Genomic DNA, 26,619 nt, shown 5'->3' with positions numbered 1-26,619 from the left:
CGTATATTATCCTTAAATCCTTGAAAATAATAATAATAATAATAATAATAATAATAATAATAATAACAATAACAATAATAATAATGCTACTACTACTAATAATAACGATAATAATAATAATAATAATAATAATAATAATAATAATAATGATAATAATAATAGTTTTTACTTGCAGTCATGGACATCTTCGAAGCCAAAAGCTGAGAAAATGATTACTTCATATAACGTTTTCATGAAATGGAAAATAAACATCGAGCGGCAGAGTTACTAAGACAACTTCGAGTTACTAGACCACCAACCCACGAGAAGCTACTGGCAAGCTTTCTCACATACCCACACTGGTCGAATCCTAGACTCAAATCCACGCAGCAGACAGAGGTGAGATGGCCGTGATCCGTAACGGAGAGCGATTTAAACCACTCGGCCCCCCCCCCCAGCTTAGAGTTACTAGACAGCATGGAGATATTTAGTCATCATATAATTAATAAGACAGATAGAGTTACTAGACAGCATATAGATATTTAGACATCATATAATTAATTAGACAGATATAGTTACAATACAGCATAGAGATATCTAGACATCATATAATTAATAAGACATATAGATTTACTAGACAGCATAGAGCTATTTAGACATATAATTAATAAGACAGATAGTTATTAGACAGCATAGAGCTATTTAGACATCATATAATTAATAAAACAGATGGAGTTATTAGACAGCATAGAGATATTTAGACATCATATAATTAATAAGACAGATAGAATTACTAGACAGAATAGAGATATTTAGACATCATATAATTAATAAGACAGCTAGAGTTACTAGACAGCATAGAGATATTTAGATATCATATAATTAATAAGACTGCTAGAGTTACTAGACAGCATAGAGATATTTAGACATCATATAATTAATAAGACAGCTAGAGTTACTAGACAGCATAGAGATATTTAGACATCATATACTTAATAAGACACCTAGATTTACTAGACAGCATAGAGATATTTAGATATCATATAATTAATAAGACTGCTAGAGTTACTAGACAGCATAGAGATATTTAGACATCATATACTTAATAAGACACCTAGATTTACTAGACAGCATAGAGATATTTAGACATCATATAATTAACTCGTGTTAATTCGATACAAGGCTGCCATCAGCGTGCAATCTTTTGATTCCATGTGACTGCCTTTTTCTGGCATATAAAGATCCAATAATGTAACTATTAATTCTATTCTGCTTATTTTATCTTTTACATACACGAACATAAATAAACAAATAATGCAAGTAGGTTTTGAGTCCAACATTTGTCTGTCTCAGTCAGAGTTTATTTTTATGGGGAAATATTTCTTCTTCTTATTTTTAATCAAAACCACTTACTGGACAACATATCACTGACAGAAAAAGGGATCAGCCAATTATAAATAAGTGTCCTGTTAAGATATACCATTGACGTTGATCGTTCACATTTGATTGGTTATTACCACGTGTTGCCTAATCTCTGGCGTATAAAAATGCGAAATTGTTTTAATAAATCGTTCATATCTACATTCCATTCAGTAAGATGAAAGTACTTGCGTTCGTAGTCTGCGTGCTTATACCTTGTGCCGGAGCTGCTTCGGTGTGGGGATACCTCTTTGGGTCGGACAGAGAAACTTTGATTCAACCTAAAGAAGGTAAAAACATTTTCACATAAAATTGTATCCGTTGTGCAGATTTACAAATTGTTTTATTGCACATCATCTTCCAGGAGCGAACTGTGCAAGTTATATTAAGCTGTATCTGTAACGACATACAAAGCTTCTATTTTAGTACGACGTTGCTAGAAATTCCATAGTATATTGTTCAAATTCAAAGATTGTTTGCTGAAAAAGAGGGTATAATTTAATCATTCCCGTGATGTCAAAATTTTGTTGTTTCATAGGTTACAGCCCAATCAATAAATCTATTTTCAATTAGGTTGTGAAATTAAAATGGGAGATTCATTTTCTGATAAAGCCAAGATTTTAGATAATCAGAGATTGTGATTTCAAGGCTTCTATTCGAGGAAAGTGAAAACGCAAGTTGACTAAACCATATAATATTTGATATTTAATCGATTAGTTGGAACACTGATAAAATGAGTTTACGGTCTGTACGAAGAATAGTCGCACCCCTGACAAAGCAATACGTTTGCAGTAATATATGGATAGGGCGAAATAATGGATATACCAACGTATGTTGAAGACCTTGAGATGTTCATTATAATATATTTTTGTGTATTTTAAATACGTATATGGAATTAAAATGTCAAATTATATACAACCCTACATATCTCAACCGTATAGCAAAATTATGAACTATCACACAAACAAATGTTTAAAAAAATTCACTACAAATAATCTTAAGTTAATCGTTTATGACATTTTCATAAAAGAAACATTTTCCTCTGACCTTGTTCAACTAAATGTTTTTGTGCTTGGAAAAACGCACCATTCATCTATCTGCAAACGTATTAACTTACCTTACTAAAAACGTATCAGTGAATTTCGTTTATCCGAACAGCTCAGGGCTTTAAAAATGGTTGGATAAAAGCAAGTTTGGGTGATTGAGTTTGGGTTATACTCGATCTGCAGACATAAACATATATGAGGTTGCAATATATGGAAACTCCATAAACCTGAGACGACAAGAGTTGATTCACTGTACAAAGATGAGTACAAATATCTTAAACTAATTTACGCAAGAATATTGATTCTATTATCACTTTTATCCAACGATATCGAAACTGTCATCAGGCTTACACAACGATATCGAATCTATAACCAAGTTTATACAACGATATCGAATCTATCACCATCTTTATGAAATGGTATTGAATCAGCTTTATAAAAGGTCGACATGCCATGCAGTATTTCGAGTAGGTCTACTTGCGTTCACAATGTTATCGTGGTTAATGCGACGATATCACAACATACAATTTGTGTCAAAGTTTAGTGTTGACTCGTGACTCTAAATCTTGACCTCTCTTGATATAGAAATCATCCAGATAGGCGAATTAATAAGCCTCATACATCGGTATTGGTGTACAATTGTGCACTGATACATTGAATATAACACAATTCTTACTTTCGGGTCGAATTTCTCCAAATACCAGCCCAGATGCCCGACGATAGAAGAAACTTACGTGTTACTCGCTGCGAAACGTGATGTGATATCGGTTATCTGGTGTCGGAAAATAAACCAGTTTATCATCCTACATTATTGCGGCGAAATAAACACACACACACACACCCACACTCTCACACATACTTATATGGCAGTTAATGTGCGTGTCATATTAATCAGAAACATAACTAATAGTTATTGCTAAATATTATCAATGGAGTATACACCCCAATAACGCCAATGTTTCGTGGATAAAATCGTAATTGTTCAGGAGAAACCGGTGTAATAAAAAGCTAGGATATTTCTTTTTGTATTTTCTATCGAATTTCAAAATGAGATTTTGTGAAAATATTTTCATTTACATCTGAACAACCCATTTCATATGTCATTTATGTTCCCGTGCTTTGATCAATTCACGGGATTTCTTCTAACCATGCCGGGGAAGCTGTGATGTCACTTATTTTTTAACTTAATTTATACTTCGGAGAGGAAAAACAGAAAAAAATGAGGAATAAAATTAAAGATTACATATATACTGTAAAATGATTTTTGTATTTGCCAAGCAGTTATAATTTTGAGTGGGAGGGTCTGTTTATAAAATTTTCTTTTCTTTTCTTCAATGAAAATTAATTTTTTAATACGACTTTTCTTTTCAGATGTGTTACCTGTGTGCCAGGCACAGGCACAAGCTGGGAACTGTGACTTTTATCGCTGTTTTGAGCGACGGTTCCCTTGTGGAAGAGAGGGATATGTTGTCAACCACGCCACTTACTTCTGTGACAAGCTCAAACTAAATACCCAGTACTTCAGTGACGAGGTACTCCTATATCAATATTTATGTCGCCGAAAATGAAGATGCATCGTTTAGCTTTGCTTATATTTTTACATTTACAACTCATTTTATGTTTGTATGTTTGGCTCGAACACCATACCAAAAAGCTCTGGCATGTAAATCAATCAATCAACCAACCAATTAGTCCAGTAATCAATTCATCAGTCAATCAAAGATAAGTCCATCAATTGTCCTCTCTGTTTTAGAAGTTTTTGTGTCACTATGTCTGTCAGCATGGTATTTATTTTTCTTTCTTTTTATTTTTTCTTTAAATTTCTGTTTTTGAAAATCTGTTTGTTTATATATATATGACTGCATGTCAATCTTTATATGATGGCCTATTAATATATCAGCTGTATTAATGTCTGCCTGTCGGTCTGTTTATCAACTTGTATGTCCGCCTAGTATTATATTATTCCTTTGCATGATGGCTTTCCTTTTATCGAGACTATTTATAGCAACAAATTGCCGCGTTTTACTCAGCAATTGGCAAGAACTGGCAGTCAAACTTGGATATGTTAATTTATCCAAGTAGGCAGATCAGTTTCTAACACCTCAGAAGTTTAGGTCATTGTCTTCTCGAACCCTTTGGTAACTTAAAAACCCTTTCTGACAAATATTCACCTTTTATGTTTGATGCACATTATCAATTTCTGTATCCTTAAGAAACACACATATCTGAGATCATCCGTGTTAATGCATTATCACTAGGTTCAATGACACGAGCCTTTCCTTCCTTCAAGATACATATTCTTTTTAAGGGATATATGGGTTTTGATGGGGGAGGGGTTGAGAGATAAGTATAACACTTATTATGTCAAAGAACATCAGCTTGGAAGTCATTTTTGCTTTCCAGATCCCGTTACTGATTAATAACTGAGGTGTAGCACTTTAATGGTGAGTGTTGCTTTCAAGATAACGTAACAATGCGAAAGTAAACTTCACACACAATGCACATGCCAATATTTATTGGATATACATTGGCATTGACACGAATGGCCCTTTCAAAATGACCACCCCCCTCATAGAAACAAACAAGCTATCCATATTCGGTGCAACGTGCCACTTAACAAAGTGACATTTGACGTATTCTGTGGTAGCATGTTGTGTCAGTAACAGAATATACCGAAACAGACAACGATAGCTTTCTTTTCTTTTTATTGAATAACAAGTTCAGCTTGTAAAGCAGTAGTTTACCGCAGATTGTATGCATATTTAGTACATACTTTTAATACAATTCTTCTTAACCTGAAGTTTGCATATAGAGTAAATCGGAACAGAGTTAGGTATTGAAACACAACCAAACGACTTCTAATCAAGCGTATCATATTGATTCCGATGTATATTTTTCAAGGAGATAATTTTTTATACCACTGTAAAACCAGTAAAAAAAATCATTGAATTAAATTATACTTTAATTTTCCTCATAAAGAAAAATTCGATATCCCTTACACCGGTTAGTGCTAGTTTCTGCACAGGCTAAGACCGCGCTGGTCTCGCAGATTTACAAGTTTTTTCAATAGTGTCACTAGATGTCAGTCTTGATGACGTAACGAGAAGTCAGTTATTTTTGCTTCATGAATTTTGGCCTGCGTTTTATTTCTTTTTTCTAGGCTAAAGCCGCCATCAATGCAAGCAATGTCTGTTTGATAAGTTACTTCACGTCGTTGTATCAGGGAGACTCAACGACATGCGAGACCATTAAACAAACTGGAATAGATGCGATTGTTGAATGCAACGCACGGAACTCAGCGCGGCCAGACTATTGTCAGCTCGTCCGGAACAACTGGGATGGATACTGGAGACTTTTCAGTGCTCGTGATATGTACAAGCTGGCCCGGCTCTCACCTAGGTAAGCTAACATACGAAGCTAACATACGGTACCTAACACTGATCTTAAGGGCTATTTGCAATACGAATAGGTTGAACAGGTGTGTGGATTTGTAAATTGATAGAGTCAAAATGTCAAGTATAGTGCGTGATGAATTTAAAGTTATATAATATTAACATACAAACTGTCATTTAAATGTTCAGAGACGATCTGTTTTACAGAAAATACATTGATATGAGCTAAAATAGGCAATGTGATTTTGTATCCTACGCGATTTATATCACGGCATTTAGGTATTATTGAGTTATTGCATTGCAGTTACCTTGCTGCATGAAGACTAAGCAAGAAGCAACGAGCATTATATTGTTCATATACTTTGGGCCTTGTCTACAATGCACTTTGAATCAGCACGATGCCAAGTAATTTGGGGCTGCCATATTGGTCTTCTTTCAGTCAGCCCTGTCCCTTGACTGACATAGTACATGCATACCTTTAACCCGATGGCTTGAAAACTTTCCATACTGAAACTACATTTGTTGTAGTTGGTATTGATAGTAGTAAAGATAATTCCGAAATATTCCTGAAATACCATGAAATACCATAAAATGACTTATTTCCTTGTTTACATTTCACTTCTTTTCATCTCATCCTACACCGCATGTAGTTAGCTAAGTATTATTTAGCCAAAGTTTATATCTTCGGATGTCAGCAGTCTTTCATTCTTATAACCTGTCTAAACATAATGAAACGTACTTCTGTTGCTTATCTATAAAAAATCTTCTATCATGGGCACCCGCACTCAGGGGCAAGGGGCCCCTGCCCCCCCCCCCCCCGGCTTCACTTCTAAACATGTTATGGCCTACATCCGTAAAATCTAATAGATGACCACTACGTGCATGCCCCCCCCATTATATATATATATATATATATATATATATATATATATATATATATATATATATATATATATATATATATATATATATATAAAGAATACAAATCACATGGCGAATAACCAACCTTTCAAGTGAACTGGATCCAGCAAGGGATCAAGTGTGTGTCAGGGATTGATTAAGATAAATGCAATAAACTGACAAGGAATAGTGTGAAACAAGCCTGAGCCCTTTCGACTCTTTAATGAGTCTTTTTCAAAGACAAATACAAAACACAGACAAGACAAACAAATTAAACTGAAAAACGGTTATGTTTGCGAAACTTTACATGGCTGTTTCTAAAGGAATTCAACCTTTTAACTCTTATGTGTCAACTAGTTTATTTCAGCTTGTTGCTGATACTGGAAAATATTTGTATTGATCTAGACATTGTTGAGCCATAACGACATCTGTTATTCTGTGTAAAGTTATATAAGCGCAGATTATATCCCGGATATTTCATTGTTATAGTAGTCATAGGCTATTAAGCAAATTTAGAGAATTACTTAAAAGAAAATGTGCCGGTTGCAAAAGATAATTTTATTTGTGTATGTTTGTCTTTTTCTAGTCTTCTTTATTAAACGGCTAGGTTTCAATATTGTAAGGCGGCGTATCCAGTAAGATCCCTTTTCTTTCCTGGTTTGGGGACTCCAGTTGGGGTTGTGAGCAATTGCAATAAGTGTTATATCGCTGAAAGTGAGGCTAGGGGAGGAGAAGTGTTCTGCGACCGGGCTTTTGTACAGCGTCTCTGTCATCCAATCAGATCTATGAAGGTTGATCATTTTGTGTAGCTCTTCACTTCCTCCGACATACCGAAGGCCACAGATCTTACATGTGATGAGATAAATGACATTCTCTATTTTGAACGTTTTGCTTGGACCATGTAACTTTTCTCTAGTCACTGTGCTAGAAAATGTCTTGGTCTCTAACATATGTTGACAGGTTTTGCACCTTTCATCGCCACAGGGGCCAGATTGACTAGGATGGTTTTCACTAATCAAGACCACCCTAGTCAATCTAGCCTCTGTATCTTCAAGAGCGTAGCCTCAACGCTGGTGATCCCTGATTGCTTGAGGGCTTCAGTATTGGTGACGATGCCACTCCAGTAGATGTGAGGATGGTGCGGAGGCAGCGCTGATGGACGCGTTCAAGGAAGCGGAGATGGCGGCTGTAGGTGACCCAGGATTCGGCGCCATATAGGAGGGTGGGCAGTACGACAGCTCTGTACACGCTGACATTTGTATCTCTCTTGAGACTGGTGTCTTTTTCTTTGTCGATCTTGGCATCAGAGGATACCACACAGCCCAGGTAGGTGAACTGGTGGACCACGTTCAGCTCTGTCTGATCAATGAAGATGCTTGGTGGTCGGTACTCTTCCTTGGGAGCAGGCTGGTGAAGTACCTCAGGTTTCTTTAGACTGACCTTACGACCAAAGAGCTGGCAAGCTTCTGCAAAGCTGGATGTTACGCGCTGTAAGGCAGCTTCTGTGTGGCCAACAAGGGCGGCGTCGTCTGCAAAGAGAAGTTCTCTGATCAGTTTTTACAAGGTCTTGGTATGGGCACGAAGTTGCCTTAAGTTGAAGAGGTTGCCATCAGTACGAAATCGGATATAGATTCCATCTTCGTCATCAAGGTCTTCTGTTGCTTTTTGGAGCATCATTTTGAAGAAGATTGAGAACAGTGTGGGTGCCAAAACGCAGCGCTGTTGCAAGCCATTTGCAATGGGGAAGGTCTGTGACAGGTTGTTATTGTTTCTCACATGACCAAACCGGTCTTCATGTAGTTGGATGACCATGGTAAGGAATTTAGGAGGACAGTAGAGCTGTTCAAGTATTTTTCACAGTCTAGTTCTGCTCACCGTATAAAATGCCTTCGTCCGGTCCACAAATGTGATGTACAGTCCTAAGTTTTGTTCCCGGCATTTTCCTGGATCTGTCTCAAGACGAACACCATGTCAGTTGTACCACTGTTGGCTCTGAAGCCACATTGACTCTCTGGAGCATATTATTCTGCAATGGTGGGCACCAGTCTGTTTAGAAACACTCTAGCAAGGATTTTTCATGCAATGGAGAACAGAGTTATCCCACGGTAGTTTGAGCATTCAGAACGTTCCCCCTTGTTTTTGTACAAGGTGACGATGACTGCATCTCGGAGGTCTTGTGGAATTTTCCCTCGTTCCCAGCAGCAAACGAAGAACTCGTGGAATTTGCTTTGCAATGCTTGGCCTCCTCTGTTCCATATCTCTGGTGGGATACCATCTTTTCCTGAAGCCTTTCCTGCTTTCGGTTATTCTATGGCGTTTACAGTTTCTTGCAGTGTTGGTACCTCATCAAGTTCCATCTTAGGTGGCTGTTGTGGGATGCGATCAATAGCTGCCTTCTGGACTGTACGGCTAGTGCTGAAGAGGGTGTGGAAGGCTCCGATCAGCGGTTCAGGATAGATTCCCTGTCAGTGAGTAGATCTTGGCACTCCGTAGAGGGCTCTGTATTTGGAAGGAAGGACCATACACTGCTTTCAGCGCTTCATAGAACCCCTTGTAGTCATCAGTGTCAGCGTACAGTTGGGTTCTTTCTGCAAGCTTTGTTCAGCATTCATTTTGTATGTCTCAGAGAGTGCACTGGAGGAATCTGCTGATAAGGTGGAAGGTTGCTTTCTTCTGTGGACAGGATGGTTGTGCGAGATGGGCTTGGTACGCTGATCTCTTTTTGTCATGCAGTTATTGGAGTTATTGGTTGTTTTCATCAAACCAGTCTTTGTTTTTCTATGTGATGACTCCAAGGATTTCTTCTGATGTTTGCAGAATGGCAGCCTTGATGTGATTCCACATCTCTTTCGGAGGTAGATCTGGCGGAAAATTAAGTTCTTCAAGTCTAGATAGCAGGCTTACTTGAAAATCTGCCTTGTTATGTACACCTTGGAGCAATTCCCGGACAACATCGCTAAGGCCATTTCCGTAATAAGTCATTTAAACGCTCTTTTTAGCGTTGACAACAGGCGCAGGTATTAAACATTCGAGTACGACTTTCATTGTATATAACCGTTAGGTCGATCTCCAACGTACAGTTGTATGGCATGGAAGATACATAGGCGTTGTGACTAACCACATCAGAACACTCAGTTCCACAGTTGTGGAAAACTCAAATTATATATATAAACCAACGAAAATTCGCATGCGGAAGCTCTGCTTTCGTAATAGCCATGGATGGCGTCGCAGTTCAGATTAACCTTAATTTGTTTAGGTAATCCTGGCAATATATGGCGCGATGTGGTATCCAGACTCTCCAGGTGCTGTCATTATAATTCGTTGGTAAGGGGAAATCCCATCAGTATCTTCAGGCCAACCGAGAATTGTTCAGAGCGACGACCGTGTGATGTCGAACGAGTACGGTACACATTTTATTGAACTGACAGAGCTGAGTCTGTGCTCGTGTTCGCGTATCAGAATTCTAGAGTCTTTGCCAGCTTTTCCCAAAACCCTCCGTTATATCTTTCATTAATTGATTCAATATTGTTCGCGGCCATGAAAAGCTAGAAAACAACACAGGTTGTACCCTACTCCTGAGAGAGCACAAACAAGTTATTTACTGGAAGGCCTCAAAACAGCACAGGTCAAGATAGTCAACGGTGAGGGTTTCATCGATTATGGAAAAGAATTCAATTTTATAAGTGTGGCTTCTCTATGACGTAAGCGCTTCCATCAAATCCTTTGGTACATTATAACATGGTTGGCCGTATGCGAATGGTATAATCACATATAACCGATCCCACGGTAACCATCTCATAATTAATTTCAGCAACTATGTAGCATTTTCCGGATTCATCTGAACCAACAATTAATGCTCAGAATTAGTTCGTAAACCATAAAGTCCATTGGTGGTATGGGCATTGCTTGCGCATATAAGTTAACCACGGTAAAAGCGGATCTTTTACTTTTACTTGATGTCATGTTGAATATCATCTTTTGTATAACTCAGTGGTGTCTTCATATTGTATCGATTTCGCATGCAAACTCGTACTGCAAACGCTGACTCAAACACGTAAGACCTTCATAAAAGCAACACACAACATGGGTGCGAAACTGATTGTGTTACATTACAGTCAGCGCTGGATTAGAAAGCGTAAAGCAGCTGTTCAAGCGCTAGCGGACCTAGCAAAAGTTACCTACTAGGTCTCTCCCATGGCTAGCCGAACGAGCACTGTGGCAGATTTACCTACTCGCATTAACAAAGATTTCCCGTGATGATTTGTTGTGTTGATCATCAACGAAGTTCATCAGGCCGATCTCTAGTTTCTCCCACATGATCAGGTACGTAGTCTTGGACACGGCCATGCACGTGAATGTAAGTACGCTTTAACTTTCCATTATGTTACCATCATATACAAGGAATTGGAGTCACTGACTTCCAAAAGATTCAGTAAGTGTCGCAGACGCTCATAAAACGTATCTATACACGTTCAGTACTAATATAGCCAGTACTTCTAGATCCGAGTATTTAATTTCTCGGAGCCGTTACTGCGCTAACAATACACAAGATCCTTCTTTGTGATGTACATAATAATATACATCGTGACCAGGCTATTGTTTAACCATATACATGCGGAACAATTATTCGGATATTAATACACGTGGGAATATTTTGACCAATCGTACACAGAGTGTTTATACTTTAAAACAGTTTCGCAAGTGAGTGAAACGTCATCGGTCGGTCTTATCAGCGCTGAACAAAAAAGCCAGCTAAGGTGATTCTTCAGAAGACTTACAATAGGTTTAGCTTTCAAAACGAAAAAGAATTTACAACTTTGGTATCTGAATGCACAGAGGGAGTTAGAAGGCGGACATCTTCATTGCAAATGACCCGGTTCGGTCTATTAATACATTCAACTTATTGGACCAGATTGACATTAATTTTGATATTACAAAACACAGCCAAGCACTGCCATCTAGTTCCCGCTAGTGAAGGAGAGGAAAAGCACCAAGTAGAGCATTTGTGCGAGCGGAATTGAAAATCGTAACCGACTATACATGGCTACCTCCTTGATGTATTCCGGAAGCAGATGTTGTTTTCAATCCTGTGGTGTCCGTATGCAGAAGTAGCGGTCCAAGCAAGATGGAATACAGTCTAGGCAGCAGTCCCACGTATTCCTCGAGGGATATCCCCAGTACATTCATCCTTAAACGTCCCCTCAAATGGTTTCGACTGCATTACTTTGAAGCTAGTGATCTGTAGGGTACTCGCTTGTGTCAAATTCGTTCGCAAGTATGTCCAATGCCACATCCGAGAAAACGTCGATAGTTGTGATATTCATACGAAGATAATCGGTGTCTGAGTAGAGCATTTTGACACGATCCTGGCCCAACGGTTTTATCTTATCCTAATAAAACTTATACATTAACATTCTTGACCAGCTCAGCATGACGTGCCAAAATATATAGGCTTCGTTAAGCGTCCGTTTCTGACTTGTGCTCTGGTAAATAATGAGTCTGCTGTCAAATAGCTTGCAGGATTCAAACGCAGCGTTAGCAACAAGCCTTTGAAGTTTATCTTTCCCGTCATCCTAAGACGATCAATGCAGATACGGTTCCCATTTTCCTGACATTCACGAATTAAAAAAATCTTTATCAAACTCATTCGTCACGACCGTTCTCATTTGGATGAATGGAGCCATCCACGCACATGTACGAAACTTGAGCAACCGACGTTCTCGCTGCTTGCACATACTCAATCGCAGATATAACTGCAAATTGCGTATGTGCACAATATGGTTAAGCTTCGAATCAGCATATTACATTCAATAAATTTAGTCTAGAATCGTCCACTAGCACACTCGTATGACGGCAGTCATTCCCGAAGCACCGGCAGCGTTTCTGGGACAAGTGGATAATTATGGAGGCTGCGGTGGAGCTGATGCTGACAATTTTTCACATCAACTTAAAAGAAGTACCAAATGTTGCTGTTGCTGTCGTATGTTTCCACAATCCACTGAATGTCGCCTACAGACATTGGTCGCATCATCGCCAAATCATGTAAATTGTTGGGTAAAGCTACATGATGTAACTATTTTGGACTGTGGATTCATGTCAGTTTGTAAGCGGATTGTTGACTATAGAGTATCAGTAGCTTGTTATGGAAATCCCACCAAGGATTCCACATTCCGCAAATATGCTGGTCAGTGTCGGTGAGAAACTGCAACTCGACCTTGGGTTTTGTTAATTGTGAGTCCCAGATCATTCCCGGTGACAAAAAGAAGTCGGCTGGTCGAGCATGTACATCTACGACCAGAAACACATCTGTTCATAAATACGGATCGTGAAAGTCGACAATTGTTTGATAAGCAATCGCGGTCTTGACATTGTTTGCTTGCGTGTAGCCGTTGGAGGATATATCTTCGTGAGGAAGCGATGAATGAAAGGCATCGATAGGTGGCAACTGAATTTTAGCAAACGTCTTCTAGTCACCCATGTACTCGTAATGATATATTTCTTTGCGAGGGAGACAGGTGAACGTTTCCCGTTTGGTACCGGAAGAACCAAAGTCGATGATTGATTGTAAAACGATCATTGCCACTTACTGAAAAATCGCTTATTTGTTTGTCCGGACTGAAAATGAAAAACTTCAACGAGTCAACGAACAGCAGTTGCCTCAGCCAAAAGATGTGTAATTTTCCATATTGATCGAGATTACGCCTAAATGTGAAGTTGCAACTCCTTGCATCATCAGGTGACCATGATAGTCATATCGACCATGAAGAACCAAAGTAAGTTTTGTTCAACTGTCCAAAAGCGTATGTACAAAGTGTTCACATTAACGATGGTGATACAAGGCTTCAGACTTTTTTAATACGTTTTAAATATCTTGTATGGGAAAGTATATATTAACACAAGTAATGGGTTCACCCGGCTATTGTTGGTATCGTTGATGTCGATCTTTGTGATTTTTCACGGGATACAAGGCGGACAAAATGCCCATTCGAAACATCAATTGTCATTACTGTTCACATTGATTAGTGCTCTCCGCGGCGGTTTAATTTATTTTGACCCGAGAGATATTTGTCACTGAATGTACGTAGTTGAACTTCAAGGTATCCATCCATAGTCCATCCTAATCCTGCATTGGTGAACGTTTCGAGTCTCTCGAGCAACATTGCAAAAACATCAATTTCATCTTTAATGGTCTTTTTGTCTTTACGGTTTAAAATGACATGGGCATCATTATGGATCCATGAGGCTGCGATTTTAAACAAATGATTGTCTGGTGAATTAAATTTATATGTTGGGTTATGAAGTATAATCAAATGCACACAGAGAACAATCTCCATCTTAATCTCAGATGTGCCTGCGTGTTCTCAACCATTATATAATGCCAAGACACATCGTCGAAAGAAGGTTGATAGCGTTTGCGTTCGGGTTAATTTCCCAATAATTTTGTTAATCACCAATCATGAGGGCCTTGATTAAAGCAAACACGGGAACATGATTTCGTCGGCTTTTTCAGCAGCTTTTTCGGAAATAGTTAAGAAATACGGCAGCGAAACTCTTGCTCATCGCCAGTCATGCATGCCATCTCAGTTCTTGTAATCCGTGGACGAATTTTAATACCTATCTCTGGCGCGGTTCGACCGTGAAACGTAGTAGAGCAATTATGTTTGCTTTTCTTGCGTTTTTTTGAATTTTTCTATTACGTTATCGGCCGGAAGGTGTTAGCCGTTTTCGTGTAAACGTTGCCTTGAAGCCGGTCGTGGTTCATATGGGGAAAGTTGAAGATCGATTATGTTTACAAAGAGTATCCAATGTTTTTAAAGATGACACAACTGTTGGCAGCCAATATATAAGCGGAAATGTCTGCACCCTGAAGCGTTTTGTTGTTTGCATTGGCAAACTCGCTGTACACTGACTTTGTAAACTCGTTTAGGCTAGCCGATTTTGCTTCTCAATGTCGTTCGCTATATTTATAAATTATTTTTACAAACCAAAGGTTTAGTTACACCGCACACTTAAATAATAGATTCGTGCGTTACGCGAAGTTAAACATTTTGTAAATTCCTTGTGTTATGTAAAAACAAAGCACCCTAGCTCAATAAGCCAGTTTCAAATTCCCCATTGACATACTACTCAATGGGATTAATCAACATTAATAACAGAATTAACTTGTGTGGTATCATAAACCGGCAATCAAATGCATTACTCCTTGATACAGACGATACAAGCTCAACACTGTGCGGAAAAGCCCTGTCGCCAGCAAGTGTTGATATACATTTACTGTCATCGTTCAGTGTGTGCACGATTTTCATTTTGCATGTATATGAGGTTAAAACCGGACGGTTGTTAGCTGTATGTGGTTGGCGCAGTAAGACGGTTGTTTACTTTCTATCTCAGGTCACAGATCGTATGGACCAATACATATCATATAAAGAGCTACATGTATTTACTCGAAAGTACAAGGCGCCTCTAGCAGATAAAGTCAGATATGACATGTAATGACCCGTATAATCGATGACGTTGGATCGAAAATAAATAATGAACGCTTAGCAGTAGAAAATACTTACCATTAAAATTACTGTAAACCATATTTCATTTACACACTGGACTACGTCAAATTTTTGTTTACATTCGATCACTTGAAAAAAACAAAACAAAACAACAACAACAACAACAACAAAAATCATAACCGAAACGCAAAGAGTTGTTTTCCTCCAGTCAATGCATCATGAACGACTGCCTTGGCATATTAGAATATTTTCCTCCATCATGTTCCTAAACTTGATATCAAATAAGTAAATATCAGAAGTACAAAACTTAATTGAATGAATTTGTGATCTTTTCTTTTCTCCTGTCTTCCTTATTTTCTTTTTTCTCTTCTTCGTCTTCTTCCATTAATAATAATAATAATAATAATAATAATAATATTATTATTGTTGTTATTATTATTATTATTATCATTGTTGTTGTTGTTAGTGTTATTATTATTATTATCATTATTATTATTATTCAGGGTATGGAGCAGCCTTATCGTCCAATCATTTAACTGCGGATCTGAGAGCTTGCAGGGAGCAATGGGCAGTATCATCAATCAGATAAACCGACTTAAGGATTACATTGGCTAACTAGATAGGGCAGACAACCTTATTGATTAAAATTATATATTAATATCATCTTTATTTATTTGCGCTTTAAAGGAGCTCTTTAGGACATTAAATAAAATTATCATAACTGATAATCGTACGTCATGTTGAAAGATTCTTGTACCTGCCTTCTTATCTACATTTCAGGTGTAATGTAAAGGAAAACTATTTATTACGGAATCTTTTGATAGGGAATAAAGAGTAGAAATGTTCAACGTGAATGTTTTGTGTCTTTATTTAACAATTTGATTTAAACACACCTTCAAATACGTTCCCCAATCACATTACGTTAGGAATAAGATTTATATATTTTGATGTAAAGAAGTCAGCAAACAATATCAGTTGAAGGAAGTGTAAAAGTATTTTTATTTATTTCCCTATACATTTTCGATTCGAGTATGATTGATATGTGTAACTAGAGGCATCGTCACTAGTTCAGGTTAATACACGTTTTTAACGCAACTCTCTCTCTCTCTCTCTCCATAAAATATAATAGCTAACCACTACATGTTTAACTCATCCCTATATCTATCCTTTAACGTCATAGAAAGTGTGAAGTCGAGACTATGTAAATTTAAGGTGAGGAAGAAAAAAAATCAAACAAAATTAAAAAAATCAAGAATAAAAATATGGTGGCTACTTAAGTTGTATGAAACTGGTGTTACATGCTCGGTCGTCTCTCCTGCACCCTCACCCCCCAAAGTCTCATTGCTTAGAGTTTCTATTGGTGTATCATTTCCAAGTTGAAACTTGAAAAAGAAAAATACTCTCGCCCATTTTTATCTTTCCTGTCATTCTCCACATGTTGATGGTGATGGATTATATATTCTCTCTCTTTCTTAAAATAATTCTCTACAGATTTTAATTCGACTGTAATGTTTATAAATTAAATATCGTAGCGGGTAGTGATTATATTGCGTGGAAGAAACCACGATTCCGTAAATTGCCGAGTTTTTCCGAGTTTTGATGAGACGACAGATCACGTGGTCCCGTGACGCAATACTAGCCAGTCCTCGAATACAAACATAAACATAGCGAGCGGAACAGACAGAAGGAGACCAGATTTGGGTTGCACATTCAAAAGTTGAATCTGCTGTATCGTATATCTGGTATAACAGTGTATGTAATGTAATGGTCAGTGCTCAAAGAATTTTTTTTTTAGGCCCAGGCCCCGGGCTGGTGACTTAAATAAGCTCAAGCTCTGACTGAAATTCCACAAGCCCGGACAGTTCATACCTGTCAACTCTAAAGTCGGGAGAAAAACCTACCGATTTTTTTGGGTATTTCCTCATCTACCTCCCGATCTCGCAATATCTCCCAATTTTTCGCAGAGAAGTCCCGATTATTATATTGTCTGTAAATTTTCAATTCTCAGAAGAAAAAACCCCAAAACAAAACCATACATAAATAGAATAACGTATGCAATCCACATAAACCGTATTATATCACTTGTGAATATTGTAGTGATGAAATCAGTGCCGGATTTAGACATAAGCTAAACAAATTACATCGTAGAGCCTGCCATTCTGAACTCACAGTCTGAAGGGGTCTCTCAAATTTATTTCATACCAAATAGGGCCTCTACAGCTTCCCATAGCTTAGGGCCTCGCTATGTCTAAACTGCCACACTGCAGACATCGTAGCGATATGACTGAAAGATTGTTAAAGCTACGTTAAAAATCCAAATCACACACACACACGTCTAGATCCGGCACTGGACGAAATAATTAATATCACACGACAGTTATATTTTTCTTCAGTAAATAGAACGTAATGATTAAACATTATTTACGTAAATTTCAGATTTTTTAAACGACTACAACAGTACTATAGTAAAATAAAAATTAAAAGAATAAATTGTCACCAGTTAGCTTAAATGAATGATCACTGTGAATGCTGTGAAACGTTCTCTGCAAACAAAATGACATCTCCATTTCCGCCAAAGAAACTGGGCCAGTTAACACCCTCACAGTTCTCTACCGTATATGTAAAGTTTAATTATCATGATTAAATTAAGAGAAAGAATACAACAAAATATACCATGCAGTATATGTACCCCTAAAGAACTAATTCAGAGTAAATATTTTATACAGTAAACACTGTTACATGCATTAAGACTTAAACCTAAGGAAATAAGGTGGGGCATACAACGTGGGAAAAACAGTTGCCACGTGTACGGTAACTAGTGACTGCAGATTTGAACTGTTAAAATGATGCGTGGGCATCGTAAGTTACAACAAAATATGAATCTTTTATTTGGCAGTCAATTGCTGGTGCTTACATGCACACACTGTCGAACATGGTTTCTTTGAAGTATGTCCGAAGGGCAGTCCTTTTCACAAGATAAATTTATTGATAAGGATTAACTGTTAATTAGTCACACTGGCTTTATTGTTTGTGTACTTGAAACTAGCCATTTTGCAGTTTAGCCAGAGCTGACCAGAATATGAAGAATGGGCTTGTCCTGGGGGAATAATAAGGCGTATCACAGGGAGGAATAGCACGTCCTATGGTCAATAGTCTCCTCCCCCCCCCAATTTGTATTGTCAGCCAGTTAATGTGAAACTTTGACCACTTTTATTTTAATCGCTGCTATTTAAACCACCCAAGGGATAGTTTTACATCATTGCCAATCATTACAGATTACCGTTTATAAACACTACATGTAACAGACGTAGACTGAAATCTTTTTTAATTTTAATATTTTTTAAGATTACTGAAAAATGTGTTTTCTCGAAACACGACATGTTTAGAATCTTATTTGTAACAAAGCTTCCATTTGGTTAAAATCAGATCTAAATTTCACCTGGGACAGTGATGATTTGATTTAGATTGTGCCGTGTTAAGGCATGTATGTCAACATCTTGAAAATACATTTACTCATTTCACCAGCGCGATCAAAGTTTCCGCAGGCAAACAAGTTTTCTTTCGACAAGCCCGACGGGTACCTTACTTCGAAAACAGGATGGGACTGAACTAAAATCAGAGGGGCCCCGGGTGTCGGGCTATCAGATTTTGTTAGCACTGCTGGTGTAGATAAACGATCTGTGAATTGATTCTTGCATTTTGTGGTCGCTTAATCGGCCTTCTGCCTATTTTCGTAACTCATACGTTTAACACGTTTTCCAGGATTTAAAATATCCAACGGTATGTCTGGAACAGCGCCAACTTTTATTCTAGGCCTAGCATTTGCGTATCCCAGAGCTGCCATTTGTTCAGGATCCCTCTCGTAACACTCCTTTGAGAAATGTAATGAGCACAGAGTGCTGTATGGTGTTGCTTTTAAATCTACTCGCTTGTAATAATGTATCCATACTTTCTTTATGCTTTATCTTTTATAAAATAAAATAAAAAGTTGTCAACAGGCTTTTCTTAATGTGCTACCCGTAAACAACGCAAAATGGCATTGTCTTTTACTCTGGCAACTCCCACTTGTAACATTTGAGTAGCTGTTACCACATCACATCCCGAAAGTAACCGAATAGGCGCGGAAATTTTGCATACGAGGTCATGGAAATTCAGCTCCTAGAAGATATGCCAATATTTAAATATTGGCTTTACGGTCGTAGATGATACTTCAGAATATGGTTTTCTTCTATAGTGTTTTTATTAGTATTCTATATTTCCATTGGTTTCTGGTCTGCTTTAAGCAATCTTTGAAAAAATTTATCCACATAAAGAATATTACATCTATTTATTGTTTAAATTAGGTTACGTTAGCTTGCACAACAAGTCGATATGTGAATGACTGTCCAGTTCTGGTAAAATTTTTGGATACAAAGACACACAAAGTCTTTCTTGCCTGTTATAGAAAGGAGTATGCCAAGTAATTGTGGAAGATGAATGGGTTGTTCCGATTGTGAAAATGCCATTTTTGGTACTAAAAAACTCGATTGGAGTGAAATAATCTTCTTGCCAAAATTCGTCTGATTTATAGACGTTTCATTACTTATGGATTTCAACCAGTATTTTCATGGCATTTCTCATTATTTATATTTGCTTGGTGGAGTTGCAGCATAAAAGGATAAACCAAAAATAATATATGTGTCGCGAAGAAAGTGTTGCCCCTGTCATTTTTAGCATAGCTGGATACGTATTGGATGAATAAATTAGACAATGTTTTAAATTAAATAGCGGTCATTGTTCAGGAAGATTCAATTACCTAGGTCGTATATGCATATGTCCCATACTGATTATGGTTTAAATTCATGACTTTAAAAAGTTTTAGGGAGGAGGCGAAATTCATGATAATCTGCAAGATCCGAAAAACCGTTGTGTTTGCAAAACTTTACATGACAGCTTCTCGTGAGTAGGTGGTTCTTTCCGGGGTTTTCCCGGATTCTTCCTCCAAAATTTATACTGGCCGCAATGTATATAATATCTTGTGCTGAAAAATGGCGAGAAACCCTACAACAACAACAACAACAACGTTACATAGCTGTTTCTACAGGAATTAAACCTTTAAATGTATTATGTTTCAACGAGTTTATTTCAACTTGTTGATGATGCTGGAAAATAAAATTTAGAGAATTATTTAAAAGAAAATGTGTCGGCTGCAAAAGATAATTTTATTTGTGCATGTCTGTCATTTCCTAGTCTTCTTGGTTTAAACCGCTTGGTTTTAATGTTTTAAGGCGGCATATCCAGTAAAATTCCTTTTCATTCCTGGTTTCAGAACTCCACTTTGGGTTGTGAGCAATTGCAATAAGTGTTTTATCTCTGAAAGTGTAGTCAGGGGAGGAAAAGTGTTCTGCAACCGGGCTTCTGTACAGCTTCTTTGTCATCCATTCATATCTATGAAGGTTGATCCTTTTGTGTAGATTTTCAGTTTGTCCGACATGATGAAGGCTACATACCTTACATGTGATAAGACAAATTACATGCTCTGTTTTGCACGTTTTGTTTGGACCATTTATGTTTTGCTTTTCTCTTGTCACTGTGCTAAAAAATAATTCTCTAAATTTGCTTTGTAGCCCATAACTAATACTATTACAATGAAATAACCGGGATATAATTTACGCTTACATAAGTTTACATATAATAACAGATGTCGTTAAGGCTCATAGATTTCTAGGTCAATACAAATATTTTTGCAGCATCCTCAGCAAGTTGAAATAAACTAGTTGAAACATAATACATTTAAAGGTTTTATTCCTTTAGAAATAGCCACGTAACGTTTTGCAAACACAACGGTTTTTCTGTTTTATTTATTTATCTTGTCTATATTTTGTATTTGCGTTTGAAAAAGACTCATTAAGAGTCGAAAACGCTCAGTCTAATTAGATACTAGTTTTGCACAGTTCGTTTATTGCATTTATCTTAATCAATTCTGACACACGTGATCCCTTGCTGGATCCAGTGCACTTGAAAGGACTGTTATTCGCCATATGATTTGTATTATATATATATATATATATATATATATATATATATATATATATATATATATATATAATAATAATAATAATACTAATAATAATAATAAACTGACTACGAACAGTGCAAAACTAGTATCTAGCTAGCCTAAGCGCATTCGACTCTTAATGAATCTTTTTTAAAGGCAAATACAAAACATAGACAAGACAAACAAATTATACAGACCAACCGTTATCTTTGTAAAACTTTACTTGACTATGACTATGTTAAATTTATGAACGCGCAAATTAGACATAAATTGTGCATAAATTCACATAAAATAAAAGATGACGCTATGGCTCATTGATGTATAGGTCAATATAAAATATCTTTCAGCATCTGCAACAAGTCATAGTCAAGTAAAGTTTTACAAAGACAACGGTTTGTCTATTTTATTTGTTTGTCTTGTCTATGATTTGTATTTGCCTTTGAAAAAGACTCGTTAAGAGTCGAAAGCGCTTAGGCTAGCTAGATACTAGTTTTGCACTGTTCGTAGTCGGTTTATTACATTAATCTTAATCAATCCCTGACAAACTTGATCCGTTGCTGGATCCAGTGTACTTGAAAGGACTGTTATTCGCCATATGATTTGTATTCTCTCTCTCTCTCTCTCTCTCTCTCTCTCTCTCTCTCTCTCTCTCTCTATATATATATATATATATATATATATATATATATATATATATATATACAGATTTAAGGTGTCAAGTAAACTTTATGAAGAGTTGTGGAACTTTTGTCAATATCTTTTATGAATTTTATGTATGCTGAGCAGAGAAAGTTTTGTTAATATCTTATGGATTATATATGAAAGATTAGGGAATTTTTACATTTAGTGCTTATATATGAAGAGTAAGAGAAATTTTCAATACCTTATGTGGGTATTATATGAAGAGTAAGAGAAATTTTCAATACCTTATGGTGGGTATTATATGAAGAGTAAGAGAAATTTTCAATACCTTATGGTGGATATTATATGAAGAGTAAGAGAAATTTTCAATACCTTATGGTGGGTATTATATGAAGAGTAAGAGAAATTTTCAATACCTTATGGTGGATATTATATGAAGAGTAAGAGAAATTTTCAATACCTTATGGTGGGTATTATATGAAGAGTAAGAGAAATTTTCAATACCTTATGGTGGATATTATATGAAGAGTAAGAGAAATTTTCAATACCTTATGGTGGGTATTATATGAAGAGTAAGAGAAATTTTCAATACCTTATGGTGGATATTATATGAAGAGTAAGAGAAATTTTCAATACCTTATGGTGGGTATTATATGAAGAGTAAGAGAAATTTTCAATACCTTATGGTGGGTATTATATGAAGAGTAAGAGAAATTTTCAATACCTTATGGTGGGTATTATATGAAGAGTAAGAGAAATTTTCAATACCTTATGGTGGGTATTATATGAAGAGTAAGAGAAATTTTCAATACCTTATGGTGGATATTATATGAAGAGTAAGAGAAATTTTCAATACCTTATGGTGGGTATTATATGAAGAGTAAGGGAATCTTGTGTCAATACCTTATAGTAGATTTTATATAAAGAATTGTGTCAATACCTTTACTGAGTTTTATATGAAGAGGTACCTTATAGTGGATTATACATGAAGATCAAATTTTTGTCTATACCTTATAGTGGATTTTATATGTAGAGTAAGGGAATTGTTTTTGTCAATGATTTATAGTGAAGTTAATATGAAGAGTAATTTAATTTTTTCAATACCCTATAGTATATCTTCACATGAAGAGTAAGGGAATTTTGTCACTACCTTATATTGGATTATATTTAAAGTGTAAGGAAATTTGTGTCAATACCTTGTAGTAGATTTTATATGAAGAGTACGGGAATTTTAGTCAATGCTTTATATCGGATTAAATATGAAGAGTAAGGGAATTTTGTCAATACATTATATTGGATTAAATATGAAGAGTAAGGGAATTTTGTCGATACATTATATTGGATTATAGATGAAGAGTAAGGGAATTTTGTCAATACATTATATTGGATTATAGATGTAGAGTAAGTAGAATTTTGTCGATACATTATATTGGATTATAGATGAAGAGTAAGGGAATTTTGTCAATACATTATATTGGATTATAGATGTAGAGTAAGGGAATTTTGTCAATACATTATATTGGATTATAGATGTAGAGTAAGGGAATTTTGTCAATACATTATATTGGATTATAGATGAAGAGTAAGGGAATTTTGTCGATACATTATATTGGATTATAGATGAAGAGTAAGGGAATTTTGTCAATACATTATATTGGATTATAGATGAAGAGTAAGGGAATTTTAGTCAGTGCTTTATATCGGATTATAGATGTAGAGTAAGTAGAATTTTGTCGATACATTATATTGGATTATAGATGTAGAGTAAGGGAATTTTGTCAATACATTATATTGGATTATAGATGTAGAGTAAGGGAATTTTGTCAATACATTATATTGGATTATAGATGTAGAGTAAGGGAATTTTGTCGATACATTATATTGGATTATAGATGTAGAGTAAGTAGAATTTTGTCAATACATTATATTGGATTATAGATGAAGAGTAAGGGAATTTTGTCAATACATTATATTGGATTATAGATGAAGAGTAAGGGAATTTTGTCAATACATTATATTGGATTATAGATGAAGAGTAAGGGAATTTTAGTCAGTGCTTTATATCGGATTATAGATGTAGAGTAAGTAGAATTTTGTCGATACATTATATTGGATTATAGATGAAGAGTAAGGGAATTTTGTCAATACATTATATTGGATTATAGATGTAGAGTAAGGGAATTTTGTCAATACATTATATTGGATTATAGATGAAGAGTAAGGGAATTTTAGTCAATACATTATATTGGATTATAGATGTAGAGTAAGTAGAATTTTGTCGATACATTATATTGGATTATAGATGTAGAGTAAGGGAATTTTGTCAATACATTATATTGGATTATAGATGAAGAGTAAGGGAATTTTGTCAATACATTATATTGGATTATAGATGAAGAGTAAGGGAATTTTGTCAATACATTATATTGGATTATAGATGTAGAGTAAGTAGAATTTTGTCGATACATTATATTGGATTATAGATGAAGAGTAAGGGAATTTTGTCAATACATTATATTGGATTATAGATGAAGAGTAAGGGAATTTTGTCAATACATTATATTGGATTATAGATGAAGAGTAAGGGAATTTTGTCAATACATTATATTGGATTATAGATGTAGAGTAAGTAGAATTTTGTCGATACATTATATTGGATTATAGATGTAGAGTAAGTAGAATTTTGTCGATACATTATATTGGATTATAGATGTAGAGTAAGGGAATTTTGTCAATACATTATATTGGATTATAGATGTAGAGTAAGGGAATTTTAGTCAGTGCTTTATATCGGATTAAATATGAAGAGTAAGGGAATTTTGTCGATACATTATATTGGATTATAGATGAAGAGTAAGGGAATTTTGTCAATACATTATATTGGATTATAGATGTAGAGTAAGGGAATATTGTCAATACATTATATTGGATTATAGATGAAGAGTAAGGGAATTTTAGTCAGTGCTTTATATCGGATTAAATATGAAGAGGAAGGGAATTTTGTCAATACATTATATTGGATTATAGATGAAGAGTAAGGGAATTTTGTCAATACATTATATTGGATTATAGATGTAGAGTAAGGGAATATTGTCAATACATTATATTGGATTATAGATGAAGAGTAAGGGAATTTTAGTCAGTGCTTTATATCGGATTAAATATGAAGAGGAAGGGAATTTTGTCAATACATTATATTGGATTATAGATGAAGAGTAAGGGAATTTTAGTCAGTGCTTTATATCGGATTAAATATGAAGAGGAAGGGAATTTTGTCAATACATTATATTGGATTATAGATGAAGAGTAAGGGAATTTTAGTCAGTGCTTTATATCGGATTAAATATGAAGAGGAAGGGAATTTTGTCAATACATTATATTGGATTATAGATGAAGAGTAAGGGAATTTTAGTCAGTGCTTTATATCGGATTAAATATGAAGAGGAAGGGAATTTTGTCAATACATTATATTGGATTATAGATGAAGAGTAAGGGAATTTTAGTCAGTGCTTTATATCGGATTAAATATGAAGAGGAAGGGAATTTTGTCAATACATTATATTGGATTATAGATGAAGAGTAAGGGAATTTTAGTCAGTGCTTTATATCGGATTAAATATGAAGAGGAAGGGAATTTTGTCAATACATTATATTGGATTATAGATGTAGAGCAAGGGAATTTTGTCAACAACTTATAGTGGATTATAGATGAAGAGTAAGGGAATTTTAGTCAGTGCTTTATATCGGATTAAATATGAAGAGGAAGGGAATTTTGTCAATACGTTATATTGGATTATAGATGTAGAGTAAGGGAATTTTGTCGATACATTATATTGGATTATAGATGTAGAGTAAGGGAATTTTGTCAATACATTATATTGGATTATAGATGAAGAGTAAGGGAATTTTGTCAATGCTTTATATCGGATTAAATATGTAGAGTAAGGGAATTTTGTCGATACATTATATTGGATTATAGATGTAGAGTAAGGGAATTTTGTCAATACATTATATTGGATTATAGATGAAGAGTAAGGGAATTTTGTCGATACATTATATTGGATTATAGATGTAGAGTAAGGGAATTTTGTCAATACATTATATTGGATTATAGATGTAGAGTAAGGGAATTTTGTCAATACATTATATTGGATTATAGATGTAGAGTAAGGGAATTTTGTCAATACATTATATTGGATTATAGATGAAGAGTAAGGGAATTTTGTCAATACATTATATTGGATTATAGATGAAGAGTAAGGGAATTTTGTCAATACATTATATTGGATTATAGATGAAGAGTAAGTGAATTTTGTCAACAACTTATAGTGGATTTTATATATACTGATTATCAGTATGATGAACAAACTACAATACATTGGATAGTAATCACTCACACTGGGTAAGGGCATATATTCACTAATCATGCACACACACACATGTGCACAGGATTATATATATATATATATATATATATATATATATATATATATATATATATATATATATATATATATATAAAGAGAGAGAGAGAGAGAGAGAGAGAGAGAGATCTGTTGCTGAGGGAAAACGAATGAAATGAAAACTTGTTATTCCTTAAAAAAGGTTTCACTGGGTTTTATTAGAGAAAAAATGTCATATATTTTAATATCAATGATAAATCAGAGTGGATCCGCGTTTGAAAAGTTGATATAAAAATG

General features: G+C 35.5%; 1 protein-coding gene across 1 annotated transcript; it reads left to right on the top strand.

Moving 5' to 3' along the window:
* Window positions 1–1,563: 1,563 nt before the first annotated feature.
* LOC149797607 (uncharacterized) lies at window positions 1,564–16,088 on the top strand. Its single transcript, XM_089960444.1, has 4 exons — window positions 1,564–1,688; window positions 3,816–3,976; window positions 5,605–5,843; window positions 15,744–16,088. The coding sequence occupies exons 1-4, from the start codon at window positions 1,577–1,579 to the stop codon at window positions 15,853–15,855; spliced, it is 624 nt and encodes a 207-aa protein (XP_089816570.1). The 5' UTR covers window positions 1,564–1,576; the 3' UTR covers window positions 15,856–16,088.
* Window positions 16,089–26,619: the final 10,531 nt, after the last annotated feature.

Source organism: Sinohyriopsis cumingii, chromosome 6, assembly GCF_028554795.1.
Source record: "Sinohyriopsis cumingii isolate HCF-2022 chromosome 6, ASM2855479v2, whole genome shotgun sequence".
Taxonomy (NCBI): Eukaryota; Metazoa; Mollusca; class Bivalvia; order Unionida; family Unionidae; genus Sinohyriopsis; species Sinohyriopsis cumingii.
Note: the sequence above shows the minus strand (reverse complement) of the source record. Positions and strands in the feature narration are given on the sequence as shown.